Source organism: Oreochromis niloticus, linkage group LG23 (assembly GCF_001858045.2).
Source record: "Oreochromis niloticus isolate F11D_XX linkage group LG23, O_niloticus_UMD_NMBU, whole genome shotgun sequence".
Lineage (NCBI taxonomy): Eukaryota > Metazoa > Chordata > Actinopteri > Cichliformes > Cichlidae > Oreochromis > Oreochromis niloticus.
This window is the reverse complement of record NC_031986.2, coordinates 6,414,983-6,435,190: the sequence shown is the minus strand read 5'-3', so window position 1 is coordinate 6,435,190 and position 20,208 is coordinate 6,414,983. Positions and strand designations below refer to the sequence as shown.

General features: G+C 41.4%; 1 protein-coding gene across 3 annotated transcripts in view; it reads right to left on the bottom strand.

The window, feature by feature from the left end:
* Nucleotides 1–20,208, bottom strand: part of nbeal1 (neurobeachin-like 1) — a 54,902-nt gene that overhangs the window by 21,517 nt on the left and 13,177 nt on the right. For 2 of the 3 annotated variants that reach the window (XM_005449973.2, XM_025902828.1), the window contains exons 3-22: nt 18,570–18,661; nt 16,085–16,246; nt 15,856–15,937; nt 13,935–14,062; nt 12,676–12,761; nt 11,528–11,613; nt 10,736–11,099; nt 10,397–10,503; nt 8,865–8,951; nt 5,615–5,698; nt 5,114–5,212; nt 4,404–4,975; nt 3,820–3,952; nt 3,429–3,548; nt 2,997–3,306; nt 2,795–2,880; nt 2,551–2,640; nt 1,640–1,814; nt 1,397–1,530; nt 32–191 (exon numbers count right to left, since the gene is read on the bottom strand). In XM_005449973.2, the coding sequence (XP_005450030.1) occupies nt 32–191; nt 1,397–1,530; nt 1,640–1,814; nt 2,551–2,640; nt 2,795–2,880; nt 2,997–3,306; nt 3,429–3,548; nt 3,820–3,952; nt 4,404–4,975; nt 5,114–5,212; nt 5,615–5,698; nt 8,865–8,951; nt 10,397–10,503; nt 10,736–11,099; nt 11,528–11,613; nt 12,676–12,761; nt 13,935–14,062; nt 15,856–15,937; nt 16,085–16,246; nt 18,570–18,661 (3,157 nt within the window). The remainder of the gene's footprint in view (nt 1–31; nt 192–1,396; nt 1,531–1,639; nt 1,815–2,550; nt 2,641–2,794; nt 2,881–2,996; nt 3,307–3,428; nt 3,549–3,819; nt 3,953–4,403; nt 4,976–5,113; nt 5,213–5,614; nt 5,699–8,864; nt 8,952–10,396; nt 10,504–10,735; nt 11,100–11,527; nt 11,614–12,675; nt 12,762–13,934; nt 14,063–15,855; nt 15,938–16,084; nt 16,247–18,569; nt 18,662–20,208) is intronic. The other variant, XM_025902829.1, reaches the window with a different exon arrangement.

The following is a 20,208-nucleotide window of genomic DNA, read 5'->3' as shown; positions in this document are numbered from 1 at the left end:
AGGCACACAAATACAAACGTATAGATCTAACCTATGCGTAGTGGGAAGTCCCCTTTGTTCCAGATGTTGAAATTGAACAGCAGATGTGTGTGAAGCTGCTGCAGCAGAGCTTGATTCTTCTCATATGTCACTTGTTCTATCAGGAGCTGCACAGCAACCAGCACGCTGACGCCAACATGCCCAGCTGGCAGCTAAACACATACAAACATAACTATTAACTCAAATACAAACATGTTCAGACACCCATGAAAAATGATGACAAGCAGAGGAAACACAGTACAGTTGACTACACGTATGATATGAAAATGCACCTTTTAAGAAACAAAGAGATCTACAGAATCCACAGGGAAGCTTGTTATCAGGCCACTATAAAGCCATGTGACACCCATAACTCAGTACCCATAAACAGATAAGGTAAGAAGCAAGCATATTAGTGGATTATTTGGATACCATTTAAAGGGTGTGGTTACATTGCCCAGAGCAACTGTTACCACATCTAAGACACTTTCATTTTATCTCGGTCTCTGTAGAGGCTTTTATTTTCCACTGGTGTAAATGCTTACTCAGACTCCTCGCTAAGTAAATAAATAGAGAGGGACTTGCACCAGACAAAAGACTGAGAAGCAAAAGAGGGTTTGGATTGGAGATCTGGAGATTAAAGAACCAGCAAATGAAGGGGCAAACAAAAGGACAAAAAACAGACAAGGAACAAACACAGACGAACCGACAGACAGGGACAAAAAGGATCTGAGGTGAAATAATTCTAAAGAATACGTGGTCCTTTGTATCAAAAATCAAATGATGTCAGCCAGACCGTCTGAATTCCTCAGCTGTAAGCTCTTAGAGTCAAACTAATCCATATTGAATAGGATGAAAAACAAAAGAGGCTCATGGTCATTGAGCACAGCCTAGTTTAATTAATGTAATGCCTGAAATAAAATCTAATGGACGCTTTGCACCAAAAATACTATTAAAACATCCCTCCGTACTAAAGGGAATGCTGACAGGATATGCTCAAACCTAACATAAGACGAAATGCATTTACTTTCACCAAGATGAGAAAATCTGACATTCTTTAAAGGGAGGCTATTCTGCTCATTTCAAGCTCCATATGTTTTTTTGGTTTTTTTTTAATCTTTGGATGTTTTCTTGGACAAGAGATTCAAAATAATCCTTATTTAATTGGACCTTGGTCCAGCCCATCTGATTGGCTGTCCCTCATAAACATGAGGCTTAAACTGCAGGTGGGTGGAGCTGTAAATACGAAATACGAATACGAATACAAAACTGTAAATACGGAAAGTCAAAATTTGCAGAATGAACTTGGTTTTATATTTAATTGTAAATATGTATCCACCCAAATTAGCCATAAGAAAAATCATGCTTAAACAGGGACCTTCTGTAGCAGGGCTCCCAATGTCCCAACGCCATGTAAGTACAGCAGATTCTCCTGGTTGATTGGGTGTCTCTGCAGAAAATGCTTCAGCACCAACAGGAATGTGGCTACCAGATTCTTCTCCAGGCGGGCCTCTGAGGTAGAAAATGTATCTCAGTTTATTTCCTTATTGCCCATTAACACAATGTCTTTGTTTCAGTTTATAAGTTATGACAAAGATTTGACAGTTGTATCAGAACTGACCTGAAGACCTGTTAGATGGGAGAATGACCCAATCGCCATCGGCTGGTGTGGTCACATCTGGGGTAATGAAATCAGATCCAGCGGGATCATTCATCTGCTGATCAGGAGTCACGAAAGCCAACTGCTCCAGGATTGGGAAGAGAACTGGCAGGCCACCCACACAGTTGATCATGTCCTGCCAAAGATCAATATCAGAGAGATTAGTAGGGGGACGCGTGGTGCTCAGAATTGAAAAAGAAAGCTGAAAATTCAGTACCACTAAAGATGGTGGTTGTCCAACCCCTGCCCTCCTCCTAGTGGTCATTATAAAAACTACAGATTTAAGGCACTTTACTTTTCATACCCAAAAGCTTTTTTTGTTCTCTAGAACATACATTTGGATTACATTTATTCAAGTGCTCTGTTGGGATATGTCAGAGACTGATGTCAGCATTGTGGACTGAGCCAAAGTCATAATATCCTCAGGAAAGTCTGTGGACAAAAGCTTTTAAAACATTATTTTGGGGCACACTTACCAAACATTCAATTTAATTTGACCAATTTTCACACACAAACTCCAGAACGTGTGAGGAGAACCAATTCAGACACTGTCCAAAGTTACCCTCCAGGCAGCACATCAAACACAGTGGCATTTAGGTAGAACTTTTCTAGTTTCACTGACCAATCAAAGCACTTTAAAGACCAAGCCACATTTTACATTGATTCAATTCTTCTTTTTTTAAAATAAACTTTAAGCATCAATGGCCTTGATTTCATTCTCAAAATAGCTGCTGAGAGGGAAGATGTGCTTCTAGAAGGACCTTCAGTCCATATTGAAATAGTGTGTACATTACATCCATGCAGTACAAGTACAAATACTCCACTGGCCATAAAACTTTTCCATGACAGCATGAGTTGCAGTTTACGCCCACCTTGATATCCCAGTTAACGACTTTGTTGCCTGTCAGGCGTCCGTGGAGCATGTTTGGAGACAGGTCCAGGCAGATGGGGTTTCTGCAGGCCTGTTAACAAAAGGACTTTGTTTAGTTAGCAGGTAAAGTTTCAGCTAAACACAAACAAAAGGAAGTGATGTAACCCCGGAGAATCCCATCTGCTGCTACACACAGCTAGCTGATTCTAAGAAGGCGTGGCTGAGGCAGTAATCAGAGTAAGCACCTTGGGTGAGTAGTGCAGCAACAATTTGGCTGAAAGGTCCCCAAGTTCTGATTCTTGGGCTTTAAATGGAGAGATGCAGTTTGGACCTGTGCAGAAAAAACATGAAGTTATAAAACTGATTCAAACCACATTCTTGTTCAGTTCTTTTTTCTTTACATTTATTTTTAATTTTGCACCTCTTCCATAATTTTGCATCACTTACCAGCACTACAGATGGCTTTTATGTGGTTCTGCTGCAGTGGTTCATGAAACACCATGACACTTCCTAGCTGGCCCTGCAGGGATGTGGGGCTTCCCCATTCGCTATCCTGAGTGCCCGCTGAGATTAGCTTAGTCACAGACTCAGGCTTCCCTCCCAGCAGGCCTCCCCAGGTGTGAGGGGACAGGATGCCGCCCAGTGACGAGCGAGTGGTAGGGGTGGTGGCCGAGGAGAAGGGAGGGTCTGGAATCTGGGAGGGTGGAGGAGTGGTGGTGCGCTGGCCTGCTGAGCCGATGCAACAGGAGGTGAACGGCTGCAGGAAGAATAAAGCAGAAGAATGTGGGAAACAACGAAAGAATATAAGATAGCAAAAATATTTTAGAAACTGTAAAATGGAGGTGTTCCGACAGATAAGCTGATTGGTTCAGGTCTCACCTCTGTCATGGTCGGGTACTTGAGGGGGGCAGAAAGTTTCTGCTGTCCGTCCACATAAATGTAAACTAGACTCTGTCCAAATGGCCTCTTTCCAGGCACATGCACCACACCGATGCTGTGCTGTGGACAGAAATTCAAACATCTCAGTTATGCATCAGCTTCCTAAACTACAACTGTACAAGAGGTCCAAATGAAGTATTCGTCTAAATAAATACTCTACACATAGAATCTTTGTGTAGCTGGATTTATTAACTCAAGGAACAGTCAAGGGTGTTACACATCTTTCTGATTCATCTCTGATAAATACTGATGTATTCATGTGCTCTGGAGACGTATTTTTCAGTGGTACTACCCTTTCAGCAAAGAAATGACATCATTAAATCTGACTCACCCAGAGAGAGTCACAGAAGCAGTAATCAGGCAGCATGACTGTGACATACTCCTTCTTTGTGCATACAGCCACAACCAGCACACCTGCCGAGCTAATAAAGGCCTCAAAACCTGTTCCTCCTGGAGTAAAAAAGCTGTAGAGAATCAAAGAAAAATATGTGAAACATTCTGAGTGTCTAACATGCATAGCTTTTTGCTGAAATTGTTGCTATAGGTTACACTGAGAGGCCAAATAAATCCAACCACGGACTAACAAGGGACTGAATTCCCTTTTTTTCCTGGTAAAAAACAGCGTTTCCCTTCTCAATGCAGCTTTGTTTATTTTAACTATGTAATGCAGAATAATCCAATATGCTTTGAAAGACTGAGTGCTAATTATAGAATTACAGATAAGTTTTTAAAAACTGACTTTAGGCAGTCACGGTGGACCAGATTACTGCCTACTATTGTCCAAAGCCTTTGATTTACAAAGGTTAGCATTATATGTAACATTTAAGATTATAAACAGGCTCATCAGGACCTTCAACACTGATTTTAAATGTGTTCCGAGTTATTCCTGCCTATATTTATGTCTTTTCTTCTCACCTGTACAGCTGTTTTCTCTTGTCTTTGCTGGATGGGCCCAGCTGGTCCTGGTCCAGCGACAACCAGGCGAGGAAGCTAAAGGCAGACCCTGGCCAGCGGTGCACTGTTGGAACTACAATGCCAGCCATGCTGGGTGACAGGTCAAAGTACTGCATGGCACTTTCCAAGCCCTGCTTGCGCACCATGGCGAGGAGGGCTTTTAGGGCAGGACCTACGTATGGATGTGCTTGGCTGGACTCTGGAGGCCGAAGGAGACGCAAGAACTCCAACAGTTCCCTGGCACTCAAAGACTGGCACCCAAGTGAGCCCACTAACCCCAAAAGGCTTTCAGCACAAGCTCTGTGTAGTCGCTCGTGGCGCTCCAGGGCAGCTAGTGCACGCATGACCATGGCGGCGTTGACACAGGTAGCACGGGTCTGGCGGTTGAGGCAACTAAGGCGGCGGAGCCAATCGGCTGTGAAGAGCTGCAGTTCTGAGGAGTCCAGCTCTGGGAGCCACTGGACCAGCAGCAGCAATGGCTCCACATTACTGATGCCCAGGAGGCCCACTGAGGTGTGCTCACCCTCCACTGCCTGGATACACACACACACAGAACTCTAGTCACCAACCATTAATGATTTAGGAAACACAGCCATTAAACGCTGTGGATTATTCAGACAACGATAGAAATTTGAAAGTCAGACAATAAAAGTCTTCAGTCTTTGTCTCACCATATTCATCAGCTCTTTGAGAAGGTGTCGAGATGGCTGCCCGAGGGAGATAAGTACTTCGTACAAGTGATTGTACCCGATCCTCTCCTTAAAAACCTCCTGTACAAATCGAGAGCACCACAAGGAATTTTGTAACAATTTGACCACAACTAAACGTCTTTGTAATGTTTCAGAAACGTTTCAGGACGTTACAAATTTTATTCAGGTAGCATTAAATCAAAGTGTCTTTAATGAAACAATATCAATTGTTCTATCATTTGTGTGGTATAGAACAGCACACTGACAAAGATGCAAGTTTCTCTAGTCACTCAGTCTTCCCAGGGTATATTACAAGGAAGCCACCAAGTCAAACCCTGCTGACTCAGCTGATAGCCAAATGGTTGTGTAGCAGGCTCTCATATACAAGATGAGCTATTTAAGCTCTTTTAGCCCACAGTCGCTAGCAATCTCTAAAAATGTAGAATTGCAAAATTAAAAGTAACAGACTACCAATAGTTTTACCTTTGCAGCTGGCGATTTGTGCATCACTGTTGTTAGGGCTTTGATGGTTGCTACAGCAAGGGAGTCCAACCGCCCTTGAAACACCTGGAAAAAAAAGACTAGTCAGTCCCCTGCTGCTAAACACTTGTTCTTTTAGTAGGAAAAGTTGGTACTGACAGATGATTGCAACGCTAAAGACCAACTTCTTTCAGGGCCTAAAAACAACATGCATCACTATAAAAAAAGATAAGAAGTAAACTTTAGTCGATGCCTTGGAGTCTGATTCATTTTGTTTGTGTGAAAAGTGAGTAAAAATCACTGATGATGGTTAGAACCCTGCAGTAGGAGCTGGCATCAAGGCTTGTACTGCAGATGTTATAGTGAAGGTAAGACTTGCTCTTCTGCTCCAGGTAAAAAGCAATCCTTTTAATAGCATCAGGATATCAGGGTTTAGTTTAAAACAAAAAGAAACACCCACTTCCACACAGACAGTCAACCACAAAGAAGTACCTCACCGTTTTTTTTTTTTTCCCCACAGTGGCACACACATTAAAAACAAAGCATGCAACCCATAACACACAAGCCAAACCATGACACATTTAACACAGATCCATCTCCATCCAGCTTTGTCCTGCTCATGCCCGACACATTCTGGGTCACTAAACCCATTATTTGAATGACATGAGACTGCTCTGCAGAGTCTCGGACCAGCTGGAGAGGGACTGTGGCAAAAACAAAACACTTAGATCATCGTCACAGAGTCCAGATTACCTCAAACCACTGAACTCTGTGAGAACACACACCAGGCCATTGTGATAGCATTCCAGTGGAGCCCTTAGTATACCAAAGAAAACCAGGACAACGCATGAGAAGGTGGGAATAGGAGTGAAGAGGTGCTCAGGGGAGGGAGGAAATTGCTTTAACACACGAGGCATCGAAGTCACTCCACAGCAAGGCCACAAAATCACATTGTTTAGTGGTCGTTTATCACCTTAGCTCAGTTGAAGTTTTAAAACATCAGTTTTTGTCTCCCCACTTCATCACAATTACATTTGTCCTCTAAATTAAGCAAACGTCTGCTTTAGGCTGCTAAGATGCTGATTTTCTGCTGGTGACCCTGACAACAATAAAATGCTTTGAACCCAACATACAAGCGACAGCACGGGTTACAGCTGCTCTACAATAGAAGACATCAGTGTATGCATACATCTTCATGCAGGTTTGTTCACCTCTATTCACATTATTCAGATTAATGGATGGATTATATGTTATAACAGTAGGTCTGTAAGTAGAAAGACTACAAAGGGTAGCATTAAAGCTAGTACACTGGGGGTTTAGGGGGAAAACAGACCTTTCTGTGTGCTTAAGTGAAGAGCAATGAGTGATAGCTGAAGTAAAAGAAGGACCAGCAAATATTAAAACTTAGTAAAGTTTTACTTTTCACTGTTCAGCTGGCATTTGTTGACTCACTAAAGTAGACCAAATCTTTCATCTCTGTATGTGAGGTAGGTTACCTTACCTGCTGCTACATGTTACTTTCTGTTCATGCTGGAAGCTGTTTTTCTTTATTGTTTGGCGAGACATCTTTTTGGTGAATTATCGGCACTTTACAAATTACGGATCCTGATCTAGCCTAACATTTATGAACCTTCCAAATGAATTATAAGTTTATTAAATACTCTTCAGGGCCTTATATTAGGAAATGTACCTTTATTTCTGTGTACAAAGATTCTGTAGGCAAGAGAAAATATTTTAGGTACCAGAAACTTTTTGGTTTGGGTTTATAGTCTGCTTGCGATTTTAGTTCTATCGACCAATCACATTTGAGCAGGCTCTGGTTTGCTGGTGAACAGTCCCTGTGCAGATCAAAGGTGGGAATACATTTTCTGAATCTATGAGCTATCGCCTGATGATGCATTAGCTGCATTTGCATTCACAAAGAATGATCAGATCCCTGACAGCAGGGGGATTCTTTGTTAATCATCTTTTGGTTGCTCCCTTTAGGGTTCGCCACAGTGAATCATCTGCCTCCATCTCACACTATCCCCAGCATCCTCCCATCATACTCTGGCACCAAATAATATCTTTTCTCTAGATCCACAAATAAACAGTGGAGCTCTTTTTGACTTCCTGTATCAACCCTCTAAAACATTGCATATGTAGTGCTCCCTCGGCATGAAGTCACACTGCTGCTTGCTGATCGTCACCTCCGCTCTTAACCTAATTTCAACAACTGTTTCCCATTGTTTGACTGATCAGCTTTATCCCTCTGTGGTTACTACATCACCCGTCATCACCCTTGTTCTTAAAAACTGCTGCCGGTACACGTTTTCTCCATTCTTTAAACATTGTCTGACTGAAAGTCTCCTGGACATCTCTATACCTCCACAGGTATGTCATCTGGACCAGCTTCATCCTTGTCACAGCTGTCCTCACATCCTCCTTACCAATCCTCTGCACCTTCTGATTCACTAACTTACCTCCATCAATCCTCCTCATTCTCATTTTCTTTATTAATCTGCCTGTTAAAGTACTCCTTCCATCTTCTCAACATACTCTCCATCTCTATCTTTCCATCTCTATCTTAAATCACTCTAACCTGCTGCACATCCTTTCTAGTTCAATCTCTCTGCCCAGCCAATTGATACAAGTCTTTTTCTCCTTCCTAAGTGTCCTCAGTACTACTTACTTCATCTCCCTTACTATCCCACTTTTTCTGTGCCAACATCCTTTCTTGAACTTTGCACCACAAAGTCTCCTTGTCCTCTTTCCTCTGTCATGTTGGCTTCAGCCAACAATAGCAGTGTTTCCAATGGCACTTTATTGGCAACAGGACCAGAGTCGTTATCCCAAGCCATGACCAGTCTGGTATGGAAATTTCATTCCTGATGATCTGCATGTTTGATTTGGCAAAGACTTTATGGCAGATGTCATTCCTGACACAAGCCTCCTCTTTTATTCGAGCTTGGGACTAGCAGTACGAAAACATCAGCGGGGCTCTGTTCTCTATTCTGCTATTAATTCACAATCCAAGTAAAATAGTAATGATAATAATAATAATAATAATAATAATAACAATAATAATAATAATAATAATAATAATAATGATGATGTAAAGTAAGGCAGTATGAGGGTCTTGCTGTGGAGCGGCCTCATGGCTCTGGTGAGATGAAAGTGGAGGGATTTGGCAGCAGTAGCAGATGAGAATAAGGGCAGGGCAGATGAATGATGTGGAGGGGGTGAGATAATGTGGGGCTTTTCTCGGCGGTACCTGAGTGTCCCTCTCGCCTGTCAGTAACCTGTTGTTGGTTATATCTTTCTGGTCCTTGTCTGCCGCCGTGCACCTGGCATTAACCAGCTGATAGACACAACAGGCAACATGTCAACATAGCATGTGGGGAGGCTGATAGAAAGAGACAAGGGAGAGACAGAGGACAGTGCAGGGGAGCAGGAAAGATGTTATAAGTGGAGGAGAGGGTGAGAGGTTAATAGCCATGTCACCATGTGGACGCGTTGTTTGGTGATCCAGCTGCACTGTGCGGAGGTAAACATGCAAGGAGGGCAAAATGCTCTTTCTCACACTGAAAGTGAAATACTAAACATGACAAACAGGATTGACGAGACCCAGACAAAACTGTATTCAACTTCAAATGTGTCACCTGCAGCAGACTGACCAGAGATGTAATAATAAAACTCAACACCAACTCATAGGCTACTGAAGTGAATCAACAATCTGAAAAATAATTACACATTAATGTGATTCCCTATGATGCCACACTAGTGCAACTGTGGGGCCCAGGTATGGATGTAGTATTCAGAGGAAAAAGTCACATATTTACAAGTAAAATCCTGAATAATATCTGAGATGCAGGACAGTTTGCTGATGCTCGTCATGTATCTGAATTGTACAACCTAATCAAATAACTTTGGAACAAATTTAGCAATAAGGCAATACTCCCAACTTCAGCCTGGAAACCCCAAATTATCAGAAGCCTCCAGACTTTAAAGAGACATGGCTGTGTAATGAGCCCATTTAGAGGGCAATAACATTCTTATTTGGTGGAGGTGATAGCTGCTCTGCATCACGTACTACAGCAAATGCAAGCATATTGCTGTTTACATCATATATACTGTGTTTAAACATTCATCCATCTTCTTCTGCTTATCCAATTCAGGATCGGCGGGGGGGGGGGGGGGGGGGGGGGTTAACATTATTAATCTAATCCCATGCACATCTTTGGACTGTGGGAGGAAGGCGGAGGACCCGGAGAGAACATGCAAACTCCGCATAAAAAGGCTCCATCCGAGGCCTCATGCATATTCATGTGAGGTGTGCATGATTATGCATGAGCTTGCATGTCCCTATTTAGCAACAGTATCTGGGGTATGATGAGGTAGATTCAGTCTTAGAAGCTGAAGATTTAATTCCTTAACATAAAAAAAAAAATCTATTAGTATTTTTTTGACTTGCAAATTTGCAGATGATTGTTTTTCTCTGAATATCACCCCACTTCTCACAGCTCCACGTGTTTGGCTTCCTGCTCTTTTTTCTTCATTTTCTCTCTCTCTTTTTTTAAATAACAAATACAATGAAAAACAACTAGATACAATACAAGCATTGCATCACAGTGAGGCCTCCTTATCAGTGTGTAAACACAAACAGCCTTAGGAGGCTGGGGTATCAGATACAAGATACTAAAAAGTACAACAAAGATCCTGCACAGTTCTCGATGCCAGCTGAATCTACGGGTTATAAATAGACAAAAAGAAAAAGAAAAAAGAAAAAAAGAGTTGTGCTTTTACCTTGCTGTTCTGGAGCAGTCGTGTCAGATGCTCAAAACAGTTACTATTGAGGAAGATGGCTTGTAGTACTGGCCTGTCTGAACACAGGAACATGTCCCTGATAGTGTCTGAAAGGCAGCAGGAGAAATCAACAGAGAGGGGCAAAGACGAAGAGAAGCACAGTGAGACAAATAAAAAAGGAGCAGAGAGATGAATGATAACAGGATGTAAACACTGTTAGATTAGCTTGGCTTTGAAAATTATCCTTAAACAAAATGTAGCAGCTGATAACTAATTTAAAATGTCTTCAAAATGATGAAAGACACAGTTTTGGGCCTCTTTTGTGGATTAAGATCATACCTAGCATGTTTACTTGCAGGGCCACAAATCTGCTCTCCCAGTGTCGACCCAGTGTTGGCACTCGGCCCTTGGCTTGTTGCTGCTGCTGCTGGGCAGCCACGACAGCTGCTGGGTCCGAGTTGAGCAGCTTAAAGTAGTTTTCCAGCACTGAGGCGATTTCCACCTGCCGCTGGTCTGAGCTGGAGGCCAGGAGCCGCTGGACCACCTCCCGCAGGCAGCCCAACGTCAGCAGTGCTTTACGGTCCGGGGCCTCACTATCCCAGTCCTCACCCTCATCTGAGGAGCAGCTACCCATGGAGCAGTCAGCCAGGACCCGCATCAACACTTCCATGGTAGCTGGAGAAATTGCAAGGAGAGCGTTCCTCTGCCGGGGTTGCAGTGGTGGAGGGAGGGAAACAATGTGAGTTAGTCAAAGCAAGTCACTCGAGATCAGAGAGAATTGAAAGCGCCGTCCTAGAGTGCGGGAAAGGGGCAAGATAAACAACAATACCACTGAAAAATAAAGAATACAATAGCAACTCATGCACTGCATTCAAGATGAAGAGTGCTCATTTAAACATCAATGCTGTATTCCTTTGCTGGTGATCAACCAATCAGAGCAGAGAAATAAAAGAAACCATAAACCAAAAGTCACTCCTTCATATCCACAACATAGTCTGAGACAGTTAACAAGAAGCAGTTCTACTTAGTACTACTACTACTAATAATAATAATAATGATGAATGGCATCTCAAAGCACTCTATCACTACATCTATGGCCAGCAAGTCCAGCTCATTTATGCTGAAGCTTACCTGATCTCCAGCAACTATTGCTCCAAACAGGTGTAGCAGGCAACATTTCAGACTCTCCTTTAGATGCTCACTCTCCTGGAAGCACTCTGTAAGGAGGGCAAACATGTAAATAGACAAGTGTGGCTTTCCTCAACTTCCACCTCACAAGAAAACACTGCATGAATTCATATGCAGAAACAGCAAATTTCATATTATTAATGAAAGGAAGGTCGATGAAATCGGCAAAGCAAATAAGATAGGACCTTAACTATCGCACACACCACACAAATACACAAACACACACACACACACACACACACACACACACACACACACACACACACACAAGCACGTGGTAGTAATTTTAGTTTTACAGCGGTCCCAGTCACCCATTAACTCATCTGTCAACACATCCAGCTGGGGAAAAGAAATCTGACATTTGGGCTCCGTGATGTCTACTTCCTTCATCCCATACATTTCAAAACAATTCAATTTAGTTCCCTGAATAACACTAATTACAATCCTACAAATTTAGACCTAATATACAAACAAGCTTAATGAAAGGAACCGTACTCTCACAGACTTGCTGCTTGCCCACAACGCAAAGCACACAAGCAGGAAAAGAAGTGGACACACATGGTTTGTCTGGTTGAGCCTTGGCTGTTATCTTTTGTGCCAAACCACAGCAGCCACACATATGACACAGGACAGAAAGGAGTATTTGTTTAAAATGGCTGCCAGCAGCGCTGAAGTGGCTTGACAGATACGATTCACTATCTGCTCATCTCCACGAATGGTAAACAGAAAAAATGCACAAAGAACGGATTCACCAGGACCCAGAGAGGAAAGAGGGGGAGGCGGTGGGAGAGAGTGATGGCGTGGGAGCTCTTAGAAGAGATGATAGGGGAGGACAGAGGAGAGCAGAGCTTATGGTCTGTAATCAGAACAGTAGTGGGATGTACTGAGAACTGCTTCTACATCCTTACTTGAAGAGGACTCTGAAGAAGGACCATATACAGGTTTAAAAATAAGCGCACACAGTGTCACACTGTAAAGTTCAGGGCAGCTGAAAGTTCTGCACATTTGATTCGTATACCTCTAAAAAAAACACTCTTTGGTACATTGAAGGGAGTGGGAGTGAGGGCTTGAGTGAAAAGCAAGACACTTACGGTAAAAGAAAGGAACAAATTCAACAGTGAGGGGAGCTGCTTTGTACTTCTGCCTGCTCCTCTCTACCGTACCCATCTGCTGCTCCCTGGAAGGAACAAAAACAGCACAGTGAGGAACAGTTCCTGTTCATTTTCAGTACAATTCAGTTTTATTTATATAGTGCCAAAAATCACAACAGCAGCCTCTTCAGGGTGCTTTACATTGTAGGGTAAAGACTATAACACAGAAAACCCCAACAATCAAACCACCTGCTTTGAGCAAGCATTCGGCAAAAGTGGGAAGAAAAAACTCCCTTTTGACAGAAGAAACCTCCAGCAGAAACAGAAGGGGCGGTGGCTGGTTGGGGGGTGATGGACCCGAACTAAGCAGATTACCTAATCAAGGCAAAGTTAACCTTCTTTGCTGCGTTACCATGGCAACTACAGAACCCAGTTTTATATAAATTATTATCTGAATGACACACCAAGGAGGAAACAGACCAATGAGGAGTAAGCTTCTTCTTAAGCTATCCAGAGAGCACCTTCGGTAAGTTTGTATGCCCTGCGCCCCAGGGCAGCTGTGGCTACAATGTAGCTTGCCATTGCCAGTGTATGAATGTGTGTGAGAATGGGTGAATGACTGAATGTAGTGTAAAGCGCTTTGGGGTCCTTAGGGACTGAGTAAAGCGCTATACAAATGCAGGCCATTTACCATTTTATTATCAGATATTAAAAGGTAAATTTTAAAATAAAATCCCATCATTGCATATTTTGTAAATAAGGTCTTCAGGAAATGACTTCTTTGCCATTTCTGCTGTTGTTGTTGCAGGATGGGGACAAACTAACCCTCATCCGCTCAGGAGGAGTGAAAACTAAATCAAACTGCAGTCTGACTTTTTTAAATAAGAAAAATAATCTAAAGCAGTTTTATGTAAACCAAAATAGTTTGTTTCAACATAAAGTTTAGTCTTTAGCTTTAAAAAGTTTCCAGTAATGGAAAAAAATGATTACCAGTAATAAGATATGAGGTGTTATCAGCCACAAGAAAGGGGAAACAGACTGTGAGACTAGGCACACCTACATGTGCAGTGAGCATTTGCCACCAAGTCAAAAATCCAAAGTGCAGCAGCATGCTAGCACATAGCTACTAAACACAGGGTGCTAAAATAATTCTTGACAGTGAAATTTAACTCCTTTTAGCCAAATAAAAACAGTCTGTTACTCTGAAGCAGACCGCGTTCCCCTCAGGTATGATTGTCAGTAAAGCTGGATGTCATTACCCGCACGTTCGATGCCTCCAGTTGTGGTATGGATCGTAGAGGCTCTCGCAGAATGCCAGTGCATGACGGACAAACTCCTCCGCCTGACTCTGGTCCACCATCTCCTTCTCTTTGGTCTTACTCTTCAGCTGTAATAGAAAGAGCCACATTACATACTGCAATACTATTAAGTCTCAGTGAGACTTTCTCTGTTTAATCCATACATACAGCTGTGTGTAATAGTTAACCCAAATTTCTGTTACTGGAAGTAGGCAGCCAAGTAAAAGCTATCAGTTATTTCTGTTTTAAGCAAGTTTTTCTTTCTTTCATCAATTCAAACAGAGGAAAAGAAAGAATGAATTATTTTTTATAGTAACAAGGGGAGAATCTCAGTGCTTGGTTGGAGGATTGTGACCCATTTTTGCAGCATGTTTGTGTGTGTGTTTTTTCTTTTGGGTGTTTTGGTAAAGGTTTTTGAGGATGTTCAATTTGCATAAATGGGAAGACCAAAAGGTTAGGCTTTTGAACAGAGAATAATGCAGCACAGCTGTTCTTTTAGTGTCCAAGAATGAAAGTACAGAGGTGGATATTACAGCAGTTGGTCATCTTTAACTGAATCCATTCTTTCATCCAATACTGGAATCTTTTCCACGTACCTCAGTTACAACATAAACCAAAACCATGATCCATCCTCCTCTGTGCTCAAGCATTTGAGAGTTGTTCTTTTCATTGAAATAAACCTCCCCTCCCCCACCCCCCAACATACCACAGCAGTTTTTTTTTTTCCATCAGTCTAAAGGATTTGCTAGTGAGATGCATCAGGCTTACCTATGTTGACGCTGAATTTTTGGGGGGGTAAGAATGCAGGAAAACTTTTCCATAAAGGTCATATTTGCAAACTTGTCACTGCACAGTAGAATAGAGCACTGATCCCCTAATTTGCTAAATCATCTTTAAAGGTTTTGATCCACATTTCCATTAATTCTACAAGTAGTTCTCCAAGTTAGAAAGTAATTTTCTAGATGTTTTAGGTCTCAATTAATTGAAACTACAAAGTGACGAAAATGACCGCAGCTCACTGTGATAAAATGTTCAACTTCAGAGATCAAGCAGACATGCTTTCTTAACAATCATTATCTATATAATAAATAATAAGACAAAGGGAAGATTTCTCTAGAACTACTAGAACAATGACGGCAAACACAAAAAAATAAAGCAAATTAAATAAAAAAAATGTCCACCATTTGAAAAAAATAAAATTGGTGCATTTTTTATGGAATTGTCTGTCAAACAGTATCAGTGGGTGAAATTACAATGGCTACATTCATGTTTTACACATGCTGTATGTTTATAATTGATATTCTCTGGACTTTTAAAAACATCACATCAGCTCACCAATGTCTCAAACGTTGGTCAAATGTAACAGAGCTTACATTTTTTGCGTTGTCCTTCCTTTCCTTTCCTTTCTCAGTATAAAACAGTTTAAAACTAAATTAATACAATAATCTTAAATTGTGTTAAGGAATGTTTCATCTTTAAGTCTATGACATTTTGGAGATGGGTTCATCTTCTGCTAAATTAATATCAAAAGATTTGAACTTCTAAACATCCATCCATCCATCCATCCATCCATCTTCTTCCACTTTATCCGGGGTCGGGTCGCGGGGGCAGCAGCCTAAGCAGAGAAGCCCAGACCTCCCTCTCCCCAGCCACCTCCTCTAGCTTATCCGGAGGAACACCAAGGCGTTCCCAGGCCAGCCGAGAGATATAATCTCTCCAGCGTGTCCTGGGTCTGCCCCAGGGCCTCCTCCCGATGGGACATGCCCGGAACACCTCACCTTCTGAACTTCTAAACATTGAGCTTATTTTTCCACTCTAAAATAATACATTCTTCAAGACCACAGGACACAGAAATATGTGCAAAAGAAAAAGGGAGTCAGACCTGCTGAATATAAAGTGTTGTCATGGTGATGATGTGATTGATGTAGGAGCAAGTACCAATCTCCTCCACGTTGGATAGGTTCCTTTCGTAAACATGGAATCATGGACACACAAACACACAAGACAAGTCAACTGTTAACTTCTCCATCACTTACTTTGGAACACCTACTTCATTAAAGTGAAATATCATCTCAGCAGCTTTACAGTACGTGTATGTTTAACATCCTGACCTGCAGATGATGATGAGGAATTTGAGCAGCAGCAGTGCTAGGTTTTGCTGCTCGGGCTCTAGGCCGTCAGAGGCTTTTTGGACACACTGTAGTAACTGGTGGCGCAAAACTTGCAGGATGTTGTCTGGGAGAAGCGTCAACACCGGGGGAACCTCCTCTGGTCTGTAGACACAGAAGCATCGCAAGCACAAAGCTGGATCAAAAGGAATGTCGACTCCATGCTTGTGTACCAGGATCAGCAGATTATCAAAGCACCATCTGCTTTCACCGCATCGTACACATGCCTGGTGCATTCAGAAAAAATTGCATTAGTGCTGCACTCTGTTCATATATGAGAGAGAGAATCCCATGGTAGGGAAGCAGATGTGACAGCTGCAGAGGAAGGGAATGAGATGGAACGAGGATGGGGGAGAAGATAAATGGAGGGAAGAGAGGACAAAGACGCAAAGAAGAAGAAGAAAATGACATCATTCAAAGGAGGAAAAAAGCAAATAACAGGCTGGCAGATAAAAAACTTAGCCAAGTAGACTGAAACACCCATATTCTGCTATCCTACTCCACCCAATCCTGTGGCTCTGCCTTGCTCATAAAATGTGACTGACTTCATAAGGCTTCATCTGAGGTTCATGATCACAAGTGGCAGAACAGCACAGCCACAGTGTTAACCAAGCTGCTCTAAAATCCTAGATACATGCTCTCCAATGATGAGTGGGTGTCTCTCACTTAACTGATTTGTGTCGGCATGGTGCTTTTGATGCAGAGCATCACCTGCAACAAAATTAAACCACTCTGCACAAAAGCATCTGTTGTGGCCATGCTATTTTAGGCTGCACTGTGGAAAGCTCCACGGTGTGTGGTCATGATGTGGCTGACATACAAGAGGAGGTAGCTCTGAACCCGCTCCTTACAACTGAGTAGATTGCACTGGTGTATTATTAAGTAAGTGTAATTAGGGTGAAATGTGTAAGACAGAGATGGTGGAAGGTTACTGTGCAAGGCTGAACAGCAACACAGCAACAAATCTGTTCCAGGTGAGCAAGGAAGAGAAACTAGTTTGAAAGGAATCTGAGAAACTGAATAGCTGACTGTCTTAGCAAAAAGAAACATTAATAGAAAAAAACTTAAAAATTTAAAAAAAATTTGAAAAACAAAACAAAAATACTGTGCAAAAGTCTAGAGCCACCCTTCTATGTATTTTCCAAGGGGCCAGACTTTCTTGTACTTTTAAAAGTGGTCTTCTGTAGGTCACTTAACATGTATCTACGGGAATAATTCAAACCTAAAAAACAGACACCTAACTGAAGGGATGCACCGGTGTTATATCTACACATAACAGCAAAGAACTAATTTTAATTTTAATTTATGGACTTAATCATTAGAAGTTGGAAGAAGGTAGATAGGCAGACATAAAATAATACTTTTCTACCAACAAGGTGAGTTTTTTGGCTAAGAGCTATTAGCCATAAAATTGGCAAATCTCAGCATGTCTGAATGTCCAGTCCTTAAGAAATAGGAACAAGGAGCAATTGTCAAAGCTAAAAAATGACAAAGCAGAGTGCAAAGAAACTGCAGCTCCTGGTCACTTGAGGTTCACTCCAAAAGTTAGTCAATCCTGAGAGAGCAAGAAAAATTATTCCATCCCTTTAAACTATTTAAACTTTAAACAAACCACCACCAGCCCAAACTGCTCTCACATTACTGTGAATAGCTGTAACAGACTTGTGACCAGTTTTACATCAGACCTTGTTTTTTGACAGCTGTCTCTGTCTTTGGCTTTGTGTGTTTCTCTTGTTTGCACAGTTCTGTCTAATCTCGTAGCTGATAGTAGCACATTCTTCTTCTATTTCTGTGGTTACGGGTGGCTAGCAAACCTTCAAGCAGAAGAAGCATTTTACAACCTAACAGGCAAACTAAAAAAATAAGGAAAAACTTATTTTATAGGAGAAAAATATTCACATAAACTATTCCACTTTGTATAGCTACACAACTATTCAAATATTAAGCTTGTGCAACATAACCACTTAGTTTAGTGTTTACCCATTTACTTGCTAACTAGGCTAGGTAGCATTGCCTAATAAGTTAGCATATTAACATCTCGTTTGAATACGATTTAAATAAAACCCAAACCAAAGAATAGCAGCAACCAAAATCCCAAACTTGAGGCTTCGGTCGTAGTGCACATACCAAAAGAGAACAACACAAATTGTGTTGGCAATCTACTTCAAAATAATATGCTGATAAATTAAAACACTGTTAGCTAATTATGGTGCACATGCTAGAAATAAGAGCGAAAAATTACCATCCTATTAAAAATATTCCTCATCAAGAAGACAAGTCATTGTCAGTGTTTTCTTCTGCCAAACCAGTGTGGCTTGGTTAAAGAATAAGAAGTGGTTATTCAGTGTAAATGCTAACTCCTGTTTTACAACCATTATATTTGTTATACTGAAAGAAAGCTTCAGCATTGCAATTTGCCACAGTTTACCTTGAAGGTGTCTTTTCAAAGTCTACATCGAGACATCGCTCGTAGGAGCTGATGAAAATCTCCAGCCATAGCTTCAAGTAGTCTGGATCCCTCTGAGAAAAGAACAGACACAGAAACGGGAGGGGAGAGAAGGGTACAGAGAGGAAACAGTATTTTTAGTTACCTTTGTAGACAAATCTGTCATATTTAGAATAAATAATTGACTGACAGCTGACACACCTTGGCTGTAATTTGATTGAATTAATTGTTGTGTGGTGTGTGTGTGAGACATTAATGACTTTTCTGTGTGGAACTTCAGGAAGTAGTTGCTGGTAAATGTGAGGTCGACATCAGATTTCTGACTTTTGGAGTACCATTGAATCCTGGTACCTCATGCACCCCTTTGTAGCCCTTTCAATGTTCCCCAACAGACGTGTACACATTTTGTCTTTTCCATACATACACGATTGTTTACCCACACACAACACATGCTTACCCTGAACTGCCCCCTGACCTCCTAACTGTACCTCAAAATTGTTTCGGGGTTCCACTCTTCCTCACTGTCCAGTGAATGGTCCTCACAGGGATAGGAAACATGCAAACATGTGTATGCTTATATCGGTGGTCACCATTCTAGTCTGACATTTCATTTTATACTCAGCTGATGTACAAATCAATATGATTGTGGAATTCCTATAAAATATTTGTATATGGGATTTAGATATTTAATTTTACTTCTGCAAAGTTACATCAAGATTTGTCTTCTCATGTAGGAGGAACTACGGAAGACAGGTACATACAATCTTTATAATATGACAATTGCCCTTAGAAAAGTGGTCCAAAGGCATAATGTAGCATGATGATATTTCAGTTGAAACATGGATAAAAAAGGATATTAATCTCACGCAGACTTTGTTGTTGAACTAGAGCAATGATGCTGGAGAGGACTAGCTGTTAGCCTCTGTGTTTACCTATGCTGTTAGACAAGCAGAAGAAGAATGATCTCAAGAATAAAACTAGGCTGATTTCAGTTTAAGCACACTACCACACTTCCTCTATGGTTGTGTGTACATCAGAGTTAGCTAATCACCCCACATAATTTAGGATTGAGTAAATATTTCCCAGTGCCTTTTCTATATTTGGCTCTGGTTATATTAGAAGCAAGAAAAACACATATATACACTACTGGTCAAAAAGTTTTAGAACACCCCAGTTTTTCCATATTTAACTTGAAAATCATCCAGTTTAAAATCTCATTGCACTCTGAAATGAGAGCATAGTACAAATAAGCAATTGAAGTTAAAAATAAATAAATCAAGGAATCAATTTATAGACCAAAATGTATTCTAAACTTTTGACTAATCAAAGTAGCGACCTTTGGCAGATACAATAGCTGAACACACCAGTGGCATTCACTCTACAACAGAGATCAAATATTCTTCAGAAAGTTCTTCTCATATCTGTTGCAGAGGTTCCCATAAATGTGGCACTTGTAGGTTGCTTTGCTTTGACTCTTCTGTCCAGTTCATCTCAAACCAGCTCAATGGGCTTTAAGTCTGGAGACTGTGCTGGTCACTCCATGTTTTCAAGCTTGTCATCTTGTTCTTTTTTCCTGAGGTAGTACTGGCATAGCTTGACTTGTGTTTTGGGTCATTATCTT